Below are 23,017 nucleotides of genomic sequence, written 5' to 3'. Positions count from 1 at the left end.
GTGTTGTGTTGTCCGATGAGCATGGTTGTAATCTGGATAATGACCCCGTGAACATCTTCCGGGTATGAAAGCTCATGAACTTTCCGCCAATACTGTTGGCGTAGGAACACAATGCCCACAGCCAAGCGCTCCATTTCAGAGAAGCCATGAAGCAGGAAGTGTTGGTCAGCTGCCTTTCTTGTTGTGACTGATATGAATGATGCGAGAGTGCAGGTGAGATGGATACCACGTGCATACGTATGTACCTAGGTAGTGTGAAGACATGACTAATAAGAATAACTTTTGCATCCGTAAACACCACGAGATCTACACATTTACGTGCCCTCCTTCATATGCTAAAACTACCAATCCAATCCTTGAGTATGCAAGTCTTCCCACTCGTCTCAACTCCTCATGGATTCCTGTCAACTCGCAAAATAGATTAGGTGGAGGATATCTCGAATTAACGTAGCCACAAGGCTCATATATGGAGCAGGTCGTAAAAGGGTATTATGGCGTCGTGAATCGCGTGGAGGAAAAAAAAAGCAATCAGACATCGGCTCGGCTTATTCCTCAACTCTCTCCTTCCCCTTGGTGGCTTTGAGTTTCTTGATACTAGGCAATTCCGCCCGGACCAGCTGTACACTCTTCTTCTTCTTCCAAAGCATCCGATAATACTCCGTCAGGTTCGGGAAGTCTTCCTCTGACCATCCGTCCCAATTCCTGATAAGCTCATCCAATGCAACCCACGCAATGCAATCCGCATGAGCAAACCGTCGCCCAGCGATGAACGCCCCTGGAGTAAATGCAAAGCGTTCTTCCAGTACTTCTAATGTGTCGACGAAACTATGAGGGTATGTGGACACATGGCGGTTGTACCAGTGCTTGAGGAGGCCTGTGATCATAATTTGGATATCGAAGCTGTTGACCGTACAAGGGCGTGTTCTGTCATCGCTATCAAGGGGCCGGTACCGCTCGAGATAAGCGATGATCAAGACGGGCATGGAAACCTCGGTGCGAAGGGTGTCCGTGTCGCGGAAGCCAACCTGTCGGTCTACCTCGCAACCCTTTTCTAGTTTGGGAGCCTCGATGAGCGAGTACTCGATGTTTCGTTCTGCAAGATAGACTCTAACCATGTCAACGTCCACTTGGTTGTTGGATGCAAATAGGATGGGTAGGTCCTTGGGCGAGCCCTTAAAGTGCAGGACGTCGAAGCCATCGCCGTACCAGTGATCCCAATCAAAGTCTGGAGCGTGGTTTTCGCGACTGAAAGCGCGGACAAGACTTTCGTTCTCTTCTTCATCGTCGTTGATCACGTCACCTGCATCGCGCTGGTCCTTCATGGTGGCCCCTTGGCCCCAAATTGTGCGGCATTTTGCGTCTAAGTAGGTGGCTATGTGCCGGAAAGTTAGGGAGATTCGCATACCCTCGTAAGCGTTCTCGGCCTCGCTGCGTTCGGAGGCTATACGTTTGTCGGCCATGATCCCATGTAACCATTTTGCATTAGACTTGAGACCGAATACGAACATGGAGTTGTGTGGCATGGCAACGCGTTGGGTTTCGCGTTGGGAGTCGTCCGCTTTCTCAGATTTCTTTGCGCGAAGACGCATAGTCCTTTGTGCACCGAAGCTTACATTGACTATTGACGATCCTCTAGCAATATCAAGAGTTTTATCCGAATGTTCGGAAATGTAGTCCGTGCCCGAGCGATAAAGCTGTATGAGAACATGGTTGAGTGGGTGCCCAACTAGTTTTTCAGCCCGCTTCCGAATCAACTGCACCTTGGGCGAAAAATGCAGTAAAGGCAATGTTTGATCGGCTGGGTGTCGGTAGATAGGCATGGAGCCATCTGCGCTGAATTCACCTTGAGCGCACAACAAACGCGGTACTTCACCCTGCTGGTGGAGCATCTTCTGCCACCGCACCTCATTGTAGACTTGAGTGAAGATCAATTCTCGCAAAGGTTTTGAGCGATCAGAGGGATGGTAAAGCTTCTGCGGGAAGAAGTCGTAGACTATGCGGGAATCGCCTTCAGCAATGCGGTCATCTGGACCAAGTACAGGAAAGGTTGCAAGAGACTGAAGTTTGCTGGCTCTAGGTGTGGTCATTTCACTTGGCGTTGGGGACGGCGCCACAGCGGGTGCACCTTTGGTAGGAGACGCCCTTAGTTGGGCAGGGGGCTCCTCATGCGAGTCTGACTTGGGCGCCCTGGTCAGAGCCATTCTAACACGAGATGCGATGTCTTTGTCAGGGTTAGCAGAAGACAGAGCAGGTTGGGAGGCAGATGGTTTGAGCGAACGATCGCTTCGCGAAAGGTTGTCGCGCAACTTGTCACTGCTCTCCGCCTTTGCGATGGCCGCAGGGCGTGACTCGTTTACTGATGGGGCTGTCTGGGGTTTCTTGGCATGTTTATCCGGTTCCGATTCGGCAGCGTGTGGCGAGCTGGCTTCAGTTTTTGTGTCACTTTTCTCGCTACTCTTGCTCGAATCGTCCCTGGTTTTCTTCCCTTCTGATTTTTTGTGATTGTGCTTGTCTTTTTCCTTGGAGGTTCGTGGCCTCATTCGAATCTTGGACTTGACCAGGCTTTGCTTCTCAGACTGTCTTTCAGGCTTCGGTACCTTTGCGCCTTGCATCAATCGCTCCGTGAACTGTTCATCACTTAGTTTCGTGTCGGACGTGGCGCGACTTTCGGCTAAAGAGGTGGTATCGGACGGCTTTCGCGTCCGGCCGTTGGCTAATGAGGTTCGCTCACGTTCGTCTCTAGAGTCTTCAACGGCTATGGTGGGGGTTGTTCCACGCGGGATTTGTGTCGCATTGGGTTGGTCCGTGGGCCGCGGGTCCGACACCCGCAAACTCTTAGCCATGTCTTCCAGCTCCTGCTCATCCTTCGAATCCTTCTGCGGGGTGGATGACAGCGTAGCTCCCGGCATATTCCGTTCGATAACGTCTTGGCTTGTGACAATGTTGGCATCGAAAAATTCGATCATTCTTTTCAGAGCAATCTTATGGCGAGACTGCTTGCGGAAGCCAAGGCAGTCTCCCACGACGTTGATCTTGATGCCATGGCGAGCTGCATCAATGACTGTGGCCAGCACGTTTACGTTTGTGATGCAGCCACAGATGTAAACTTCCGTGACTAGCCGTGCTCGTAGAATGAGGAGAAGCGAAGTTCCCTGAAACGCGGAGTAGTTTGTCGTCTGCACCACTGTGTCTGAAGGTTCGATCTTTGATTTCACGGTGTCTGCGAATTCTGCACCTGATGTATCGGGCAGGCAAGCTGGTCCATTCTTTCCTGATTGCCGGAGGAATAGCTCTTCATCTTCTTCGACGACTGCCTGGAGCTCTTCTCGCGGGGAGGCCGAGGTGGTCTTACGGGCGGATACCCGCTTCAGCAAATTCAGCGCACGCAGTCTGTGTTTTGACGTTGACGATCGTGACTGGGTTGGCCGGATAAGATCCTTCGGAAGATCGTCGTCCTCGTCCGTGCTGCTTTCGACTCCGTCGACTAAGCCGCCAACCACTACTGCGTCTCCCTCGCCTGTAGTGGGGTCGCTTGCAAGACGATCAGTCTCATAGAGAGTCTTGGTCCAGATGATGTTGGAAGACTGCTTCCGAAAGGTAGGAATGAGGGCGTGAATGCGGTCCAGGAAACCAGATCGGGTATTGACAGGTAGCTTTCCGTCGGGCAGGATGAAGTCATTTTGGAGCCCGAGGACCAGCAGGGCTTGATGAGTCTGGAAGTGGGGTTGATTCTGGGTGACGAGCTCCAGCAGAGAAAGCATGGTGAGAGAGATGCGCCGAAAGGGCCGGATGGAGGAGGGCGTCGGACATGCGCACAGTCACGGGGGAGATTTCGAGGGAGGGCTATCAGGAACGGCGGTGAGAGGCAGACTGGAGCGACATGTGGTGGGAAACAGTGGCGAAGCTGCAAAGAAGCAACGAGCGAGGCATGGAGCCGGGACGAGGGCGGATGCGTGGTCGCATTACCAGAAGGCAATGTTGCACTTGCAGTTGAGCAGAGACGCGCGGGAGATGTAAATGGCGATGCGGGCCACAGCGCGCTCCAAGCGGGATAGCGAGTGCGCAGCGGTAACGATGCAGAGGAGCAAGCTGCGAGGCCGGCTAGATGCACGCATGTGCAGCAGGACGATGCAGCATGCTGAATGAGCGGCGGACCAGGCGGCGTGTGTCTGCGAGTGCCATGGCCGATGGAGACGGAGCAGCCCGTTCGCGTCTCCCTTTCGATGCCGCCTTCGTCGGTTAGCGACCACGGCTAGTGCCCAGCGCCAAACAGACACCGGCAAGACGTCCCAATAATGCACGCTGCCATTGCTGATGCCCTCGAAACATGTGTTCCATTGTGCGTCACCGTCCACGGGCGCTGTGTCTATTTAGGAACCGCATGGCTGTCTGTGCCTCAGGCGCTGCATTCGCTGCAGGGCACCCACGCGAAAACGGCAGCGCGCCTACCAACGCCTGCGCTGCATCTCGGAGCGCCGTGGCCTGCTGCATGGCAATGCACCGCTTGCTGCGGCAGAATTGCCTGTTGTCCATGACACGCATCAGCGAGCAGTCACGCCGCTGCCTGCCCTGCGAATGACAGCCGCGCTCCAATATGCCGCCGGCGATCCCGTAGGCCTGCGCCTATACCAACATCACATCCCCCTCTCACCGCCACCGTGGAGCATCTAGTCCTTCGCGAAGACAGCATGTAATGCACGACTGCACGACACGCCCTCGTCGCTAACGCCGTACCCGGGAATGCCGTCGGTGCAGGCGGCCTCACTTCGCGAAGAACGACTCAATCCGCCTTTGGTTGGACGGCCTCGCCTTCGCTGCACTACCGTTACTCGTGGCGCTCCTTGTGCCCTTCTTTGCAGGTGCTTTTGCACCACTCTTTTGCGGGGACTGGCTACATCCTGGGGCAGGCGTGGCGGGGGTCCTACGCTTCTGTTGGGGCGTACCAGATGCTGTGTCACCATCATCCTCTGCTTCACTGCGCTCCCGTTTGATGCCTCTCACACCCTCGCCACGTGATGGTGATATTGGTACGGGAACAGGCAACGGTGCGTTGTCTTCGCTACCTTGGATCTGGTTCGTCGTCTCACGAGGTTCATTGGCATCCTTCTCGATTTTGATCTCGCTCTTGTTGGTGGCCTTGCCGTCGTCATGCTCTAGTTTCCCGACTATACCCTCGTCCTTCTTCGCCTTGGCCATCTTCTGTTGGTTACCGAAGAAATTGGCAATGTTGCTCTTGTTGGCGGCGCTGTTGACAGGCACGACAAACTGCGGTGAATTATTCCCGACCTTGCCCACGTCTTTGCTCACGGGATAGCATTCCAATTCACCGTCGTATGGTTTCAGAAGCGTCTGCAGATCGGTGCTCCACTCTGTCCGATCCGGGTCCAGCCATGTTTTGATAGCTTCGGAGCCGTTGTCCAGGATAACCGGCATCCTCGACGCACGTCAGTAATTGCACTCATGCGATGCGACTTTAGTTTCGAAGTGACATCATACACTGAGTCATGAAAGGATACTCGGGTCGACGTACCGGTCATGGAGGAACTTGAGCTGCTTGTTCGAGTCCGTGGTAATCACGGCATACGTGTACAGCTTCTCTTCGGTGTCTAGGCTAATGTCAGTGAACGCTAATGCTGTGCTTCAGGCAAGCAGAACGTGGCACGTTAGAACAGGACCTGGAGAGGTCCATCTGTGCGAGTTTCCTGCTTCGTAAAACGCCTGTTGTCGTGGCTATGCCATCGCAACACAACAGATAGTTGTAGGCTAATCGTGCTAGGGTAGACCATGTGGTGGACATACCACTACCATTCGTGTACGTCCAGAGCCTTGAAGACGAAAATGAGACTTACCGTCGAACTGGACACAATCATATAAACCCGCGAAACACATCAGCTGGCCATCCTTGCGCTTGGTGAAGTGTGGTATCTTCTCTCTCCCGTTGTTCTTCTTCAGCCATTCATAGAAGCCCTGTGCGACCACGATACACCGTTTCTTCTTCTTCATACTTGTCCACATGCCGCGATCTTCATAGAGTGAGTCGTCACGGCAGTTGATGGTCTTCATCATGGAACCATAGTCGGGATTGCGCTTGGTCCAGAACGGGACAAGACCTGAGAGAATCGTTCAGCTATCAGCGCGTCAAATCCACACGGGCTGTATCCTAGTCAACTCACCCCATTTCATGGCCTGAAGCTTGTATTTGGTGTCGTCTGCATTACCTGCCGCTGGAGCGGAAGTGCTGTCCTCGTGCTTGCACTCTTCTTGATCATGTTGATCATTTGACGTACTCGTCCCGAAGTCGGGACCATCAGCTCGGTAGACCAATCCATGATAGCCCGGCGCAAAATTGTAGCTTTGACGGACGTCTTCGTCGTCGGGAGCATCGTCTACTGGCATCTGCGATCGTTCGAGCTGCTGTCGCACCTCCGAAGGCCGCTACGTGCAAATTAGATTGACGTTGGAGATTTGTAACAGTACTCACCAGTGCCAGTGCATATCGACCGCACATGATGGAAGTGATCTGCGCATGTTTGTTGGGTGAGGATGCGGGCGGAGGTGTAGTAGTCAGTGATTGGACGACGTCATCCATGTCTGCAGCCGCGCTTTCAGCCCTACCTACCAGTGCCGCTAACTTTTCGCCGCGACATCACCGCGCAACCGCGCCCCACGCCTCTGCTCTTGCCCGTCTCCATTGATGGTCATTTTACATGCTCACCATGTTTTCTAGAGCTGCGCCGCGAGTTGCGTCTCGAGCGACCAACCTCGTGCAATGCGAAAACCCACAGCTAACTGCCAGATTGCCCACGCAGACATGGCGCCTCCACCAGCAACCACTCTCCCGGCGGTACAGGTCGACGATGCGTGAACAGTTCCGCGAGCAATTCCGAAGAAGCCCAATTTCTTTCCCATTTGCACTTATATCGTATGTACCCTTGAATATGTATGAAATGAAAGCTCACCACCACAGCATCTTTGCCCTCGCCGGCTGGGGTGCATACTACATCCCTTGGTATTATCACAATGTCATCCAGAAGCCCTACCACAATTTCCCCGAACCCGTCGCAAAGAAACTCCGCCGAGCGATATTCTACAGCAGAGGGCAACACCTAGACATCAGAGAGGCGAACAAGTACTTTCGCCAAGCGCTGCAACTGGCCACCGAAATGGGCATGGATCCGTTCAGCGACGAGATTATGGGCGTCAAGTATGCCATCGCGGCTCTTTTTGAAGAACAAGGCTATCATGCCATGGCATGCGACGTGTTGGAGATCATGCGTGCCGACACCCAACGCTGGATTGACGAGTTCAGCGACAAGCATGTTGAAGATGGCGACCGGTCACGCGTCAAGAAGAACATGGTGCAGATCAATCTCAAGCTTGGGCAACTATACGACTGCCCATATGTAAACGAACCGAAGGATGCCGAAAAGCGCCTAATAGATGCTGTAGAACGCACATTGGGGGAGCTGCAGCGACGTGAGAAAGAAGGCGTCAAGCAAGGAGAAGGCGATTGGATGACCAACGAGGAGATAGGTGCTACGCTAGAAGGTATGTTGTTTCGGGCGTTCACCGTCTATCTGTGTGCAACGTCGAGATCTCCATGTGCGACTGCTAACCTGGCACAGCACTCGGCCAGCATTACGAACAGAACGACTCGCACTACCTCGCCTTACCGCTCTTCCTGCGAGCGCTTGAGCTCTGTCCACCCACGTCATGTCACGGCGTCGTGCTAAGTGAGTTATGAGACCACGCGCATGGATCATCGCTGACGCAAGTGCTATAAGTGAACAACATCTCCACATGTCTCGCCCAGCAGACACCGCCACCCGCTTCGCTGACTTCGTCGTCACTGTCCTCCTTCCCAAGCACACCGGCGCCCCCGCGCACCGCACTTGTAGACCAAGCACGCCAATGGGCAGACAAAGCGCTTCAACGAGCGGGCTCGATTACGGACCCAGATGAGGAGTGTAACATTGGATGCGCTGTGGCTACACATAATCTTGGAGAATTTTACGAGATGGAAGGCAAGATACAGGACGCGCGACGGAAATACAAGGACGCTGAGCAACTTGCAAAGAAGATCAGCTTCCGGGAGGGACAGGCCAATGCTAAAGCAGGCATCGAAAGGTTAAAAGAGCTAGAGAAGGCTCAACAATAAGGCGCGAACATCGATTTACAATTGAATGAGAGCGTGTAGATATGTACGTTGCGCAAGACAGCGTTCAGATTATCATGTAAGAATAACTGTACATTCTTCGACTGGCACCGCTTTGAAAGCCACATAGATCACTATTCAAGCACAATATTTGTCAAATGATCAGACTGCTCTGACTTGTTTATAACATTATCCGGTCCATGCTTACATCGTTTCACAACGCACAGTAGTGTAGACATTATCCTTAGTCGCCCTAGAGTAAGGGCATACCTGCCGTGCCTTGTGCACAACCTTCTCAAGCTCTTCCTTCTCCAATCCTCTGACCTTTACGAGCATCTCCACTCGAAGCCCCATGTCCAAATCCTTCATGCTGCCCACCAGATGTACGGTCGTTTCAACGATCGAGTCTTCGGTCTTTGTCGGCATTTTCACACCGACGCTTGGGGCAACCGCATTCATTGCACTTTGGAAACAAGCACCGTAGCCTGCGGCGAAAAGCTCCTCTGGGTTTGTTTTGCCTTGGATCTGCATCAGTATTGCTCTCGACTATACGTGATATGACCTACCCGCATCTCCCTTTCCTCCAAGAGCCTTCGCCATGGTGAGATCGACCTGGAGATTTTCGCCCTCGACATGGCTTGATCGGTTAGCTGTACTCGTGTTTGGTGGGAGGGTGCATGATTACCCAACACGTGCTCCTACTACTTTTGCATGGGCTGAGTAGAGAGTGGGGGCTGATTCTGTGTTCAAGAAGCGTCGTGGGACGGATAAGGAAGTTCGTGAGGGAATGCGCGTTGCGTTGCGCATAAGAGGTACAAAGGTTCGGGAAGCCATTGTGAACTGTAGGATTCCTTGATGGGTAATCTTCAGACAACAGAATTAAAGAGATTGATAGGTTTTGCTGGGCAATCAATTGAGAGGAGGTACAGATTGCAATCATGTCTTCGAATTTTTGTCGCGTCCCTTTGTTCCAGCTTGTGACGTTTACTCAAGTCAATGACGTTTGTACCTGGCCTTAAACTTCAAGCGGTTGGGTCGAAGCGTGGGCCGCGACATGACCTTCAGTTCACGATCAGAACTTATCGGTAGCGTGCAACTTCATTAAGAAGTGACGAGTTGAATGTCAAGTCCAATTGAGTTTTTGCGATAGTATCATGCGCTTTGTCTGATGCAGTCCTGGAGGATTGAACGTAAGGTAAATTTGAGCCAACAACATTGGTGAAAGCTCATGATCTTACAAAATATGTCTCTATATTGACCAATTGCAGATACTCGCTGCAGAAGTCTGCTTGAGGTGAGTACCCAGATGTTTTGTAGTTCGTCTCATTTTCCTGTTCTGCCACTACTTGTACCCCTGCTTCTCCACACCCTACTCAGCCTCGGCTACTCAAGCCTCGCTTTCCCACTCGCGTGACCCACTGCACGACCCCATGATCCGTCTCATCTATAATAAGAAGACCCCACACTTTCTTCGTCTTCACTCCACACAAGCGATGCAATGGCAATAGCATCGGTCCTGTCCTGTCCTTACCCCATAGACCTGCAGGCTAAGGGCTACATAGAAGGCTTGACATACGTCGATGAGAAGACATGCACCCCGCTTGCACACTTTGTTGGAGGGATTCCGTACGCCCTACCTCCACTTGGCCCATATCGATTCCAAAGACCACGAGAGCTGCCGCCATGTTATCGTTACGGCACAGCTTCTAATCCTGGACGTTTTACTGGCGGTGTTGGCGTATGTCCGCAACCTGGAGATGCTGAGAACAAAAGAATGTGGGACGAGGATTGTTTGCAAATAAACATATGGATCCCGACAGGTAGAGGCCCTGGTACAGGATGGCCAGTACTGGTCTGGTACCATGGAGGCTTTTTGCAGTGGGGGAACCCAGGGGACTATGATCTCTCCAACATGCTGTCTGAAACCGCGGCAAAGGCTATCATAGTCATACCGGGATATCGTTTGAACCTGTTCGGCTTCCTTGCTGGCGCAAAGTTGACCGAAGAGGGAGCGGATTACACAGCGAATAATGGTTTCTGGGACCAGAGGCTTGCGCTCGAATGGACGTGGAAGAATATCAGCTACTTCGGGGGTGATGCGGGGAACATCACCATTGGAGGATATTCGGCCGGCTCGCATTCAACTTTCCAGCAATTAGCCTACGATTTGAACCTTCCAGATTCAAAGGCAATCGTACGGCGGGCTCTGATGCTATCCAATGGACCCGGAATGCAGCCAAAGTCTACAGTAGACGCACAAGCTCAGTTCGATGAGCTTTGTAACGCTCTCGGTTTGTCCGTCAAGATGAGTGCAACAGAGAAATTGGCTGTTCTTCGCGTCCTGGACCCCCATACGTTGCTCGATGCTGCTTCGAAGATAAAACACCACCAATTCCGCGGGGTAACAGACGGCACATTCATACGAGAAGGTCTGGTGGAAGAGCTTGACTCAGGTCTTTTCGCTTCTCGCATGAAGAAGCGTAGCGTAAAGCTGATCATGGGCGAATGCAGGGACGAGCATTTCGCCTATGGCCAATGGCTTCCACCGCAGAATACATACGAAGGTGTTTTGGAGCGCCTCCAAGCGGACTATCCCCTCAACGCTTGCGAGGCTCTTATGAACCACTACTTTCCCGAACGGAGTTTACCAACTGCGTACAACAGCTGGCAAGATGCCTTCGGACATATTTACGCCGACATCCAGGTCCATCATCTCGAAAGAGGCATGGCCAATGCTCTAGTTGCCCATGGTGCGGGTGACCTTCTCTACCGGTATCGCATAGAGTGGCGCGCACAGTGTTGCGATAGAAAATACCCGCGCGAATGGGGCGTGACCCACGGCACTGATTTAGCAATCTGGTTCTGGGGCAACAACGAGAGGCTGAGCAACAACGAGAAGACCCTCGTGAAGAAAGCGTTCCACGACCAATTCGCACAGTTCCTGAAAGACGGAAAGCCACAGTGGAACACAGAGAACTCACTGCAGCTGCGCACCCTCAAGCCCGACGGCACTGTAGCGATTGAGGACGATGCGTGGCTTGCAAACAGCTTGAAAGTCTGGGACCTATTGAAGAATGTTGGTGCAATTGATACGAGGCCGCCATCGCGGGATTCCAAGCTCTAAAGACAACGCCAACGCCAGCCCATATTTCGAAGGGTATCTCCGTGAAAGCGCTTTTTCGCGCATCATAAACGCCGCAATCCGTAACGCCATGCAGTCCTCAAGAAACGAGAACTCCCTTTTACTCTTGGGTTTCTCTTTCGCTCTTCAGATTCCAGGGCAACCTCCCAACGTCCAAATCCCTTCCTCCAAACACCAGGTACTCAACATCTCTGCTGCATCTCTTCTCCAGCTTTTGTCTTTCCTGCTCCTGCTGCCTTTCCGACCCTTCACATTCCAGCCCGATCATCTCGCGATGCGCCATTCCCAGCGCACTCTCCACCAGCCTCATCAAAATTCCAATCTCAAGTACATATCCATACGTCCCGTCTTGTACAAAGTCATGTTTTTGATACTTCTGCAAGAACCTGTTGACGCGCGCATGCAAACTGAGGTAATGCGCAGTCGGCGTTCCGATGCCAAAAGTCGAGTGTCGCGTAAAAGAGCTGCGTGCTAGTTTTACGCTGGAGAGTAGGAGTTTTTCGAGAGTCTTGTAGTTTGGTTGCGGGGGCTGATGGTGCGCCTTTTGGCAACCGTAGGATTGTGACTCAGGCGGGCTGTTAGGCGGAGAACTGGGCGCCGTGGAGACGCTGCCTGATGAGTCGATTGAAGAGCTCGAAACATCTGAGGAGAACGACATTGTCGCTTTGGTTGTGTGTGGTGTCAATTGTCCCCGCGCGCGCAATTTTCGATGTTTTCTGAGTGTTGATCGGCGCCGTGGGGCTCCAATGGTTCGGCCTTAGCGTGGTGTAGCGCGTGTCCGGCACTTTTTGGCTTCGCTGTATTTGGCAAACGTAGTGAATTTGCTGTTCGCGTAATGTGTACGGTGTGATGGGCCAGTCGCTTGCACTGTGATGTGTTTGTATTGTGATGTTTCGTGAATAGAGGAAGATGACGGAGTACATATTTGAGGTAGGGTAATTTATTAAAAGGGAGTGAAGAGTCACACCATGGGCCCGAGCACATCAGCTGACTGCGCAGCCTAACCTGGCTCCGCGGTATCAAATCCCCAACACAACCACACATCTCGAGAAGTTAGAAACATGGACTTGAAGAACTATTGCTCTAAGCCCCGCAATGCGAGACCCACGGCTTTTCTTCCCGCTAGTAAGATCATGTGGGTTACACGGTCACACATTGCGACGTCATCTCTCCTGCTTGTCCCCGAGATGGGAAGCCCCGGAGCCGCTTCCTCTTGGGTACGGCGTCGGATGCTATGACATGTGAGACTTTATGTCAAGTATCGAAAGAGTCTGTGACAACTTCGGCTTACTTGACTTCTTTCAATTGCCTCGTCGCACCGTTAAGATTGTACCCGACGATAGGGATACCCTTCCGTACATGAGGTGAATCCTTGGGAGTAGACACGCCAAAGCGGACGTTTGCTTCAACGTCGTTCGGAGACCATCGGCACCTTGGACCAGGTCAAGTTACCAGTTGCAGAAGTACTTGAGCTTACCAAAGGATCGGTAGAGGGTTCCTTTCGTATCGAACATTCCGCTCAGTATTGAAGTTCCAACACACCAATCTATGAGAAATCTTGACGACTCGAGTATTACCACCGGCAGCAAGATTGATGAACCTCGAGGGGTCGATACGTGCGTCAGGCTCGTTGCATGCAACTACTTGCATCAGTTACTGATCGAGGACTCCTTCACCATCCCAGTCAGGCCAGAGTAAGAGCTACTGATGACTAGGGTACCCGAAGGCATAAAGAGCTCTGCATTTGGGTGCGCCTGGATGAAAGGAGTACCTATTATGTGCTTCAACGCAAAAATGCAACCATCGAAGACGTAGACTCTGATCTTAATCCAGACATCGCATGCTTCAAGCCCTAGCTCTTAGGAATACCGTTATTGCTTTCCCCCACGGCCAGCGTCCATCCAAGCAGCGGATACACACTGCGGCAGTCATTCTTTCAAATACTATAACGCCTTGCAGCAACATTCTCCTCGGACACGCGGGGACGGAATAGACTGGAACGGGGATCCCTTGCTATCTCGAAGTGAACGGATTTAGCTTTCGATTATATCGTATTTGAGCACTGTAGGCCCACACTCATGATTCGTTAGTCTTTCAAATAGCGAGGGACGGTAGCTCAGGACCATTCCATCGTTGAGAATGACTGCTTGTCCTTCATGGATAGTACACAGGGCATATGCACACAACCAATGGGTATGGGTCGTATAGTTTCAAGTCGATAGTGTGCACGAGAACGAAAAGAATTTAGAGCTGAAGATGGGTTGGAGAGAGGGAACAATTTCTTGTTTAACATCGATATCTAAGTGTAATAGAAGCTTGAGTCTTGTCCGAGTCTCCATGAGATGTGCAGACGTAACATGCGATGCGTTCCGTCTACGGCACGCCCGCTGGCAAAATAGGAAAGGTATCGCGTAAGACGTAGTCATAAGATTGTACATGAAGTAGCGTAGATGTACACTAACATCAAGGCTTCCGCGCTGTTCCTCGTCCATCGTGATCTTGTATGAGATTTCTGATCGACGATCTGGGTGGAGAGTCGGTTGTACCAGGCCGATTGATGCGCGAGTCAGCCGTATCCGGCCGTATCGTGTCATCGCCATCCCCACTGGCGGTCTCGCGATATTCAGGCGGATGTCCGGCATCCACTTGTTCCCTTGAAAGCGTGTGCAACGGTATCGATAGTCCAGTCAAAGGGTCTTGGGTGACCGTCACATCGCCTTTCGGCCGATACGGTGGCGGAGCTTCCCCATGCTCGTTGAGCCCCTCTTCCGTCCGTATGAAAGCTCGTGTTTGATTCGGTCTCCAAGCGCCTTGGTACCATCTTCGTGTATTGATCCATCCCTCCATATCCCGCGCAAGCGCATTTTGTCCGCTTACTCGCATCCGCTCTTTGCGTTTTATGCGCCGCCGGTTGATCCACCAGAGAAATAGGACCACGCCTACACCGAAGAGGGCAAGTATGAGCCAGTAGTACTTGAAAGCGCCTGCATTGGCGTCTTCGACATGGGTGGTTTCAGGAAAGATGTTTGAGATCGGGGTGCTGGTGCTCGTAGCCGCAGCGGTAGTGTTATTCGATACGGCGGATGATATAGAGGATGTTGTCGTCAATCGTGTATGTTCGGTTCGGGAGTGTAACATCGGTATGGAAAGGGTCGCTTCGGGCGTCACACTGGGAGTCGCGGTCGTGCTCTGTCCGGCGGCACCTACGGGTAGGACGGCGATGAGCGATAGCAACGAAGACGGAAGAGAGAGCAAGCTGGCAATCGAGCTAGATAATGTGTTGGAGCGCGCATATTGTACGTTCGTCATATCAAGTGCAGCTCCTGCGTGTATGTTCGTAACGCCGACGATGTGAGCGGAAGCGATAGGAGCAAGGGGATTGCAGCACGCAGATCGCCACGATCAAGGAGCCATTCAATCAAACATAAGTCATAAAATCAATAGTATCATTCATAGAGAAGGAAAGTAGCAAGATGGCAGAGCCCGCGAGGTGAGCGTCTTGCATGAACGCGGCGGAACCCACGGAAGCTTAATTGCGGTTGCCGTAACACCGAAACGGAAAGGGCGATTGTGTCATGGCGATCAGGGTCCACGCGAGCTGGGATTTGACCGTGCACCTGCGAACGTGAACACCTTCATGGGCCGCTAGACACACCCCTCAACAGCTCTGTTTCGACCTCATCTCATCACTCTCTCACCATGGTAAAAGCAGTTCCGGGTACGATTTCCACTATCGCGCTGCTTAGCAAACCAGATCGCTTACAAATCAGGCACGCTCGTGAAATGCGATCCATCCATCAAAGCTTTGATCCTGAATATCGACAAAGACACCGGCAACAGATACGTTATCGAAGACCTCGGCGATGAAGAGCACCTGCTGGTCAAGAACGACCAGATACACGACTTGAAGAAGAGAGTACAGGAGGTAGGTATTCTCATTCGCATTCTGGACCTGGTTGCTAATGCATCACAGGAAATCTCAAAGCGCATCGAAACCCGAAAGGATGAAGAAGAGGAGTAGATTTTCTGTTGGCTATATCGAACTCCAGTCGAAGTCCGTCCACCACCTATCTTCCGTCGTACCGTCCATCTAAGTTCCGGGAACTCTACTGCGAATACCAAATCGCGCTTACATGGTGTCCTTCTGCTGAGCGCCGGCAACAGCCTGGACCCAAGGAATACGAGTCGGAGCGAAGAGCTCGATGGCGGGCTTCAAGTCAGATAACGCGTTAGCATCGTCCAAGGTACCGATCTGGTCACAATTAGTCTCGTCCGTCGGCTTGCAGCGAGCAGCATATATACCTTGACGATCTTGGCGCCCTCGAACGAGCCAGTCTCCCTGAAAAGGGTAGAGCCGCAGTCTCCACTAGCATTTGGTTAGCTTTAATACATGGATCGGTTTGGAAACATACCAGAAATGGCTGGTAATCGTCTTGCCGCTGTCCGCCGTCTTGGAATGTTGCTTGGGAGTGCCTTGAGTGAGCTTGAATTGGTTGCTGGGGAAGATGGCATTCGTGGAGTAAGTCGAGCCGGTGATCTTTCGGCAGTCGGCGCAGTGGCAGAGTGCCTATGGGGTCAGCGGAAGTCGACATTGATATTGCAAGCTGGACTACCTTGCCTGCAGGCTCGCCTTCGACGCTGTAACGGACATTACCGCACATGCATCCTCCTTGGTGGGCCATTGTGGATAGCGATTGCAAGAGCTGACTCGATAATGGAATTAGAGCTGGTGTTGGGTCGCGAAGCTGGCGGATTGACGTGTGGAAGTAGAGGCGACCTCCAGCAGCTTTATAGGCGATAGCTACCCCACCACGCTGATCGTCCAGAGTCAATGAACCTTGGGAACGGAATACGTATGTGCCGCAGGCCCTGTGGGTTAGCGTCTGGCCCACCGCACAGTCCCCATCCGACGGAAACGTGTCAGTGCTGGATGGCAAGCAACAACACGATTATCAGCTCATTGTTGTACATGCATTGCAACGGCCGTAGACCATTTGCCGACCACAAAGGCCTAGAAATGCCCAAGATTCCAATAGAAGTGCTGTTGTTGCTCGTCCGTCATGAGTTAATCGGCTATTTGTGTTTTCTTGGTAGCCGATCCATTGGAAGAGCGAAGATTCAATGTTCGAAAAACTCAAATACTACAACACTGAACCCTGCATCATTGGTTGTAGATACTCTAACATTGGAAAAGCTCCGGCCCTGTGATAGCCGAAGCTTTGCGTAGGAGTATACCGTGACGTCTGCAGTGAAGCGGGGTACCTAGACCCTGGACTTTTGAGTATCACGTGCCCTCGCGTTCAAATCTTGAACGCGTCGAATCGCCCCGCGTTCACTGTCTCGTACCATTTCGTTCTCGCGACTGCCACCGTGGATCGTCGATGCGCCTATAAGCCTGGATCGTACGATGCGTTCCTTTCACCTGAGCTCAACCTCCCGCCGCAAGTAACGCCAGCCAGATCCTCCCTTATTGTTCACAACGCCCGCAATGTCTGCACCAACCGTGTGGGCGAACTACGTTCCGCCGCGGGGCCAATGTAATTACAAGCCATCCATCATGTCGGCAAAGTGCCCTTGCCTACGTTTCATGCTACATCCCCTCAAGGTGAATACGCCCTTCACTTCTCACCGCTAGTCGCGGATTACTCATTATCGATCAATTAAAGCTGACCCCGCACAGAGCACGTCCAGTTTCGAGTGTGACGGCTGCGCGCACCATGCATCCTTCCACAGCATGGAGAACAAGGAGGAGGACGAAGTCCGTAAGCGATGGGAGCAGGAGGCTCGGGACAAGGCGCTACGTGAGCAGCAGGACCCTCTCGACCGGCCGCGCAAGAGACTGAGGGAGATAGGGTATGGCGGCGGAGTTACAGCGGGCTCACAAGTCCGGGCCGTCGAAGGTGGCATGATGACTCCGGACGAGGAGATGGCGAGCGAGACTGGCACTGCGAGGATTGTCGCGAAGGCGAAGGGGAAGAGCCGAAAGGCCGCTGTCCAAGCCTCAGCGCGAGGCTCGCGCGCGAAAGGCAAGATCACCGAGATCACTGAGGATGACGAGGAATACATTGAGCTGGATTAGGTTTTGGTTTGACGAGCTCGACATTGAATTGAGCTTCTGGCGCAGCTCTGGCGTTTAGACTTGGACATGGTTTGGATAAGAAAATCGGTAGGATGATACCCCTCAGCGACACGCGAACTTGCTTGACAATCTTATGAATATCAATGTACGCAAAATCGCCGTCTTTACGTCCGAATTCTAATCGTAGCGCATATGCACTGGGTAACGCATGTGCCAAGACATGACTCGTCTGAGCTTCAAGCTGCTCGCGGCAGATGCTCGTCCTCCAATACAACAACCGCGCTGCGCGACGTTATGGTCAACCCTTTGCAGCAACAGCGACCCAATAAACTCAGTTTGTGAAGCGGAGCTCGCTCCGCTCGCAACAATGGCGACGCCGACGCCTTCCACAAACACGCCGCAGAAGCAGCACCTGCACAACCTCCCAGGTTCCTCCCCCGCACCTCGCAGCGTTCCACCCATGAATTTCGACTCACCCGCGGTACTTAACATGCTTGGCGAGGGAGGCGTCGGAATGGGCATCTCCATGAGCGGCATGGGCATGTCTTCGCTAGGTCTCACCGCCAGCCAGCTCGGGCGCGCCGATGAAGAAGAGCGCCGACGGCGCCTCGAAAGCATAATCGCATTGATTAACAAGCGCAAAGGCAGGGTGAGCGAGGAGGGTATAGCAGCGCTGTGCAAGCAAGAACACCTTGAGTTGTTGAGGGATGTGCAGGGCGACGGGACTGTGGTGCTGGTCCTTGGTCTAGGAGACCTCGCTGTGTGCGAGATCAGTCTGCTGAACGAGGACGTGACAAAAGTGAATCTTGATTTAGCAAGCGATGACGACGACGTGTATAAGACGTCCGGTTCGCGGATATTGAAGAACAGCCTCATCCCGCAGCCAGGTGTTCGCAAGATCAATACCACGCTGGATCGGTTTGCGCTCAATTTGGAAAAGCTGATGAATATGGACAAGTTGAGTAAGACAAATGCGGGAATAGACTGTTACAAGGCAATCTTCAGTGTACATGCCAGTTTGAAGAAGCTATTTGAGCATGAGAAGAAGCTGGCACTGGAGCTTCTAGGCTCGAATACGCCAAACGCAAGCTACAAGGCTGAGAGAGAGGTGCTATGCAAAAAGAGTGGAAGGCCGCGGATGAACGCAGGACACTGTCTCGGGCTGAGTCTGGAGTATTGGATGGACCGGCGGCATCTGATAGCGAAGAAACCGTCAAAGACCGTGTCTTTCAAAGGAAAGGAGGACGAGACGGACTCCAAGACCCTAGAGGCTTACCCAGAAGAAGCAGATCCAGCCAACAACAAGATCTACTCGCTCACCATCGAGTGCGAGTCGTCACCTTCATCCATGTACACACCAATACGTATACCGGACTCATGGATAGGAGGTAATATCGAGAAGGCATCAGACGCACAACCCGAGGCAGACATCAACAATCTTCTCCTCCATAATCCGCAAAGCAAGATAGACTGGCTGGAGCCAAAACCAACATATCTCGATACCGCATCTCAGGCAGGCGACCACGACGCTATGAACATCGACAACGCACCAGGTCGACTACCAAACATCCGTTTCGTCGCCAAATTCAACCCACCTCTTGTGGTTCCGCTATCCCTCTACGTCACTGTAATGCAGTCAGTGGGCTTGGAATACAATCCGCAAGACCTCCGCGCAACGACTTTTGTCGGCCTTGCACTTAGGCCAGAAGAAACAGACCCCGGTATGTCGACAACAGCAGGCGGCCACACGCCCGAGGTACGCAGCACAACCAAGGTCCTTACGATCGACCATGCTGGAAAAGAAGATCACAATACACACACAAACACGCTCTATGTTCCTAGACTAGAGTACGCCCGGACTCTCGACTCCTTACCCTTCCAGCACCCACGCCAACTCGTCGCGCTGCTCCCTACGTTTCGACAGTACGCCTTAACCACCTCGCTGGTACAGGACGTCTTCGGTGCCCACGCACCTCCCAAGGCAACACCTCAACAGAATCCGCTGTCTCCGCCGATCACCCCTAAGGACGACAAGGAGCGAGGCCTACAATTTGACCTCACACTGGCATATACGACGCCGGCTCCAAAGCTCGCACTGCACATCCCGCATCCCCTTTCCTCCACTTCCGAGACGCCCCTCCCCAATGACGCATCCGACTTTCTTAGCCAGTTGCTCTCACAGAACGGCCTCTCGTCCTCTGCCACAGCACCGCATCCGCCCTTGAGGGTAGTTGTCGACGTTGGCGAGAACGCGGAGATCTATATCAGCGAACAGAACGTCGTGGACGCTGACGCTGGAGCGAGCAAGACGGGTGAGGCAGGGGAAGTGGACATGGAAAACGCTGAGAAAGCGCGAGAAAAGGTCAAGCGGGTAGAGAAGGCGCTGGATGTGTGTGGGGACTTGGGAATCTGGGCGGAGTGGATTAGGAGAGAGGCTGTGAAGGATGCTTGAATGAGGAGAGGAAAGATTGGTACAGTGGAAGGATGGAAAACTGCAATATACCCATAGACCAGCAAGTTACCGACGGTCGCCCAGTGTAAAGTATCACAGCAAGAAATGGCCATGGAGCGTCTTGACATGAACTTATTATCCTTATCTACTGTCTGTGGAGAGATCTTAGTTCCACATATAGATGCGGTCTTCATCTCTGCCTGCGAAGTCGGATGTGTCATTAATCTTGCTAGTGAGACCGGATGTATATCCGAGTGACCCTACTATAGTCGGGATATATCCCGTAGTCGAACTCTATTCCACATTGAAGTCTAGAGATGACATTATGCAACGGAACGTCGTTCAACCTTCACGCTGAGGTTGAGCACATAATCATGACAAAGACATGAGAGGGATGACTCATACTGCGCATTTTCACAGGCAGAGAGGAAGACAGCGTTTGTTGAACATGAACCAAGATCTCTTCATTATCGTCTTGCTCAGTGTATCGTCACTGGCTATGGTATACTACATTCAACCAATCCATTCCACGGCACCACTCAAGCGGCACCTTCCATAACATGACCATGATGTTCAAGGCGGGAATCGTTAAAATCCAACACAACGCCAAAAATCTAATGAGGTGAAGAAGAAGTTAAGCAAAATGCAGCCGCAGAGAAACGAAGCGTCTCTACGGTTTCGCGACGGGGACAACGAGCTCTTGCTCAACGTCGGTCGTGCCCTCAGCGAAGGCAGCGACATCGGCACCCTCAACCTTGCCGAACAAAGTCTCGGTAATTATACCAGTGAGCTGGTATGGGTCACCGTTGGAGGCGGGACGGCGGTCCTCGAAGTAGCCCTTGCCCTCGGCGGCTACTGAGCGGGGAATGCGGACGGAGGAGCCACGGTTGGCAACGCCCCAGGTGAATTTGTCGTAACTTGAAGTCTCGTGCTTGCCGCTCATGCGGAGCTGGTTGTCCTCGCCGTAGACAGCCATGTGTTCGGCCTGACGCTTGGCGAGCTTCTCCATGGCAGCCTCGATGTGCTTCATGCCGCCTTCCTCACGCATCTCCTTGGTGGAGACATTGGTGTGGAGACCGGCGCCGTTCCAGTCGCCGGGGATGGGCTTGGGCGCGAAGGTCACCTTGACGCCGAACTCCTCAGCGACGCGGTGGAGGATAAATCGGGACATCCAGAGCTGGTCGCCCACTAGTTACGTAATTAGCATGCGAGGCTCCACTATTCTGGAGGGTTTCAGTGAAGACGTACTGGAGATGCCGTCGACGGGGCCGACTTGGTATTCCCACTGGGCAGGCATGACCTCAGCGTTGGTGCCAGAGATGTTGATCTCGGCGTACATGCAGGCGCGGTAGTGAGCCTCCACGATGTCACGGCAGTAAACCTTGCCGGTACCGACACCGCAGTAGTAGGGGCCCTGGGGAGCAGGGAAACCGTTCTTGGGCCAGCCATACGGCCAGCCGTTGATGTCGAGAAGGGTGTATTCTTGCTCGAGACCAAACCAGATGTCGTGCTGCTTGTTGTGGTTGAGCACGATGGCGGCATCGTGACGGTAGTTGTACTTGTTGGGCTTGCCATCGGGACCGTACGTCTCGGTCATGACAAGGATGTTGTCGCCCAGCCGGAAGGGGTCAGGGTAGAAGGCAACGGGCCTGAGGTAAACATCGGAGTTCTCGCCAGGAGCCTGGCCCGTTGACGAGCCGTCGAAGTTCCATTCAGGCAGGTCCTCGACCTTTTCGGGCTTCTTGGTGAGGGTCTAGAGCAAAAATTAGGAACAAGTTCATGATGAGTGTGGACTACGACGTCAGGTCGAGCGTGCCTGCCACGCGAAAGAATCATGCAGGGGTGCGACTGCCCCTCCAACATTCTTATCGCGGGGCACACGATAACAGGCCAAAAGCAAACACGGCCCGCGCGCCCCATGAGGTCACCGCACGTCGCTGGCTCTGCATACCCGCCGCGTTCCCAATGCAACCGTTTGGTGTGCATTTGGTTACTGCTTTCGAGGTAACACACAGTATGTATGCAGCATGGAGCCAATGCGGTATTCGAGGCCAGAATGCGCGGCTAGGGGCCAGTGTAGGAGGGAATAACAGGAAATGCTCACCCTGCTTTTTGAACGGACACCATTGGAGCCGTCTATCCACACATACTCGGCGGTGATCTTGCCCTTCTGCGGGAGGGCGAGGTATTTCTGAAGCTGCGAACCAATTAGCAGGCGTACAGAGGTAGCACGCGACATGTGACTCACGTTGGCGGTATTGGAGACAATTGTTGATTCAGCCATGACTGCGGTGATGTAGTTTGCAACAGAGAAAAGCAATAGACCAAGGTGTGGAAGGGAGGAGGAGGTGTTGAGGAGGTACTGGAGTACACGAGTACAGGAATAGGTGGAAGTGTGGTATATGCGCGATTAACAGAACTGGGGGTCAGACCCTTAAGTAGGTTTCGATTAGATGCTCGGGCAATGGCGGGGCGGCAGCGATGGTAGATAAAATGTTAGGCTGGCACTGGCCAAGAATTAAAAGAGGCGTCGCCGAACTGTTTCCGTGGGATGGAGAAGCAACGAGACGGTGAATGTGCTGGGGGCCCCTGCTTCACCCCAAGGATGCGCCTATCTGGTTCCGCGACTGCACCTCAACCGCCGCCATGTCCCACCGGCCGCCCAATCTGCGCGCGGCCATGTCTCGTCGCCGCGGTGATTCAATTCATTGAATCTTTGTTCGCAGCAGACCTGGAGCACGGCCCCAGCGGCGCGCTGACAGGCGCACAAGCGTCGGTTGGGCGCGGTGGCTCCGCCTCTGCGTTCCGCTTTTGGCCGCTTTGTCCTGCTCTGGGGAAGCTAAATATATCCACCGAGATAACGACGCTGCTCGAGGCTGTTCGTCGCAGGCTCACCGCAACTCAGTCAGTCGCACGATGCGTGTCCCTCCGCCCAGCTTCCTCTTCCACGCGCTGCCGTCACCGAACAGCCAGGTCGCGATGCGCGCGCAAGTTCCTGCATGCACGCCTATCAGCAGCTCTGGTGCGCTTGACGCAGGTGCTGTGGCGATAAGGATAAGACCGGCCAACCATAGCCCTGCGCACGGCCGCAGCGCCGTCATGGCCGCATCACTCGACGTCGTCCAAACCGTTTCTCTTAGTGAAGAGTTGCCCCCTTCCGATGCAGTAACCTGTCGAGGAACTATTGAC

The 23,017-nt window shown here is 53.1% G+C and overlaps 10 protein-coding genes across 10 annotated transcripts; 5 read left to right on the top strand and 5 right to left on the bottom strand.

Annotated features, from left to right (window-relative positions):
- Positions 1 to 545: 545 nt before the first annotated feature.
- On the bottom strand, positions 546 to 3,761 carry N0V89_000367 (uncharacterized protein; the record flags this gene model as incomplete). The annotated part of the gene is made up of 1 exon (XM_056209191.1): positions 546 to 3,761. The coding sequence occupies one exon, from the start codon at positions 3,759 to 3,761 to the stop codon at positions 546 to 548; it is 3,216 nt and encodes a 1,071-aa protein (XP_056076013.1).
- A 1,000-nt stretch (positions 3,762 to 4,761) lies between these two features.
- Positions 4,762 to 6,589, bottom strand: N0V89_000366 (uncharacterized protein; the record flags this gene model as incomplete). Its single annotated transcript, XM_056209190.1, has 5 exons — positions 4,762 to 5,434; positions 5,531 to 5,606; positions 5,850 to 6,110; positions 6,174 to 6,435; positions 6,482 to 6,589. 5 exons carry the CDS (start codon positions 6,587 to 6,589, stop codon positions 4,762 to 4,764), a joined length of 1,380 nt encoding a protein of 459 aa, XP_056076012.1.
- A 358-nt stretch (positions 6,590 to 6,947) lies between these two features.
- Positions 6,948 to 8,158, top strand: N0V89_000365 (uncharacterized protein; the record flags this gene model as incomplete). Its single annotated transcript, XM_056209189.1, has 3 exons — positions 6,948 to 7,548; positions 7,626 to 7,733; positions 7,785 to 8,158. The coding sequence occupies 3 exons, from the start codon at positions 6,948 to 6,950 to the stop codon at positions 8,156 to 8,158; spliced, it is 1,083 nt and encodes a 360-aa protein (XP_056076011.1).
- Positions 8,159 to 8,359: 201 nt separating this feature from the next.
- Positions 8,360 to 8,755, bottom strand: N0V89_000364 (uncharacterized protein; the record flags this gene model as incomplete). Its single annotated transcript, XM_056209188.1, has 2 exons — positions 8,360 to 8,673; positions 8,722 to 8,755. The coding sequence occupies 2 exons, from the start codon at positions 8,753 to 8,755 to the stop codon at positions 8,360 to 8,362; spliced, it is 348 nt and encodes a 115-aa protein (XP_056076010.1).
- Positions 8,756 to 9,653: 898 nt separating this feature from the next.
- Positions 9,654 to 11,279, top strand: N0V89_000363 (uncharacterized protein; the record flags this gene model as incomplete). The annotated part of the gene is made up of 1 exon (XM_056209187.1): positions 9,654 to 11,279. One exon carries the CDS (start codon positions 9,654 to 9,656, stop codon positions 11,277 to 11,279), a length of 1,626 nt encoding a protein of 541 aa, XP_056076009.1.
- Positions 11,280 to 14,996: 3,717 nt separating this feature from the next.
- Positions 14,997 to 15,318, top strand: TFB5 (TFIIH complex subunit tfb5; the record flags this gene model as incomplete). The annotated part of the gene is made up of 2 exons (XM_056209186.1): positions 14,997 to 15,015; positions 15,044 to 15,318. 2 exons carry the CDS (start codon positions 14,997 to 14,999, stop codon positions 15,316 to 15,318), a joined length of 294 nt encoding a protein of 97 aa, XP_056076008.1.
- A 108-nt stretch (positions 15,319 to 15,426) lies between these two features.
- N0V89_000361 (uncharacterized protein) lies at positions 15,427 to 15,979 on the bottom strand (the record flags this gene model as incomplete). Its single annotated transcript, XM_056209185.1, has 4 exons — positions 15,427 to 15,549; positions 15,600 to 15,663; positions 15,710 to 15,834; positions 15,911 to 15,979. The coding sequence occupies 4 exons, from the start codon at positions 15,977 to 15,979 to the stop codon at positions 15,427 to 15,429; spliced, it is 381 nt and encodes a 126-aa protein (XP_056076007.1).
- A 1,052-nt stretch (positions 15,980 to 17,031) lies between these two features.
- N0V89_000360 (uncharacterized protein) lies at positions 17,032 to 17,376 on the top strand (the record flags this gene model as incomplete). The annotated part of the gene is made up of 1 exon (XM_056209184.1): positions 17,032 to 17,376. One exon carries the CDS (start codon positions 17,032 to 17,034, stop codon positions 17,374 to 17,376), a length of 345 nt encoding a protein of 114 aa, XP_056076006.1.
- Positions 17,377 to 17,743: 367 nt separating this feature from the next.
- Positions 17,744 to 19,828, top strand: N0V89_000359 (uncharacterized protein; the record flags this gene model as incomplete). The annotated part of the gene is made up of 1 exon (XM_056209183.1): positions 17,744 to 19,828. The coding sequence occupies one exon, from the start codon at positions 17,744 to 17,746 to the stop codon at positions 19,826 to 19,828; it is 2,085 nt and encodes a 694-aa protein (XP_056076005.1).
- A 670-nt stretch (positions 19,829 to 20,498) lies between these two features.
- GLN1 (glutamate--ammonia ligase) lies at positions 20,499 to 22,112 on the bottom strand (the record flags this gene model as incomplete). Its single annotated transcript, XM_056209182.1, has 4 exons — positions 20,499 to 21,016; positions 21,077 to 21,581; positions 21,933 to 22,025; positions 22,077 to 22,112. The coding sequence occupies 4 exons, from the start codon at positions 22,110 to 22,112 to the stop codon at positions 20,499 to 20,501; spliced, it is 1,152 nt and encodes a 383-aa protein (XP_056076004.1).
- Between the last annotated feature and the right edge of the window lie 905 nt (positions 22,113 to 23,017).

The sequence above is a fragment of the Didymosphaeria variabile genome (assembly GCF_027946475.1).
Source record: "Didymosphaeria variabile strain IMI 356815 chromosome Unknown scaffold_1, whole genome shotgun sequence".
NCBI classification, from domain to species: Eukaryota; Fungi; Ascomycota; class Dothideomycetes; order Pleosporales; family Didymosphaeriaceae; genus Didymosphaeria; species Didymosphaeria variabile.
Note: the sequence above shows the minus strand (reverse complement) of the source record. Positions and strands in the feature narration are given on the sequence as shown.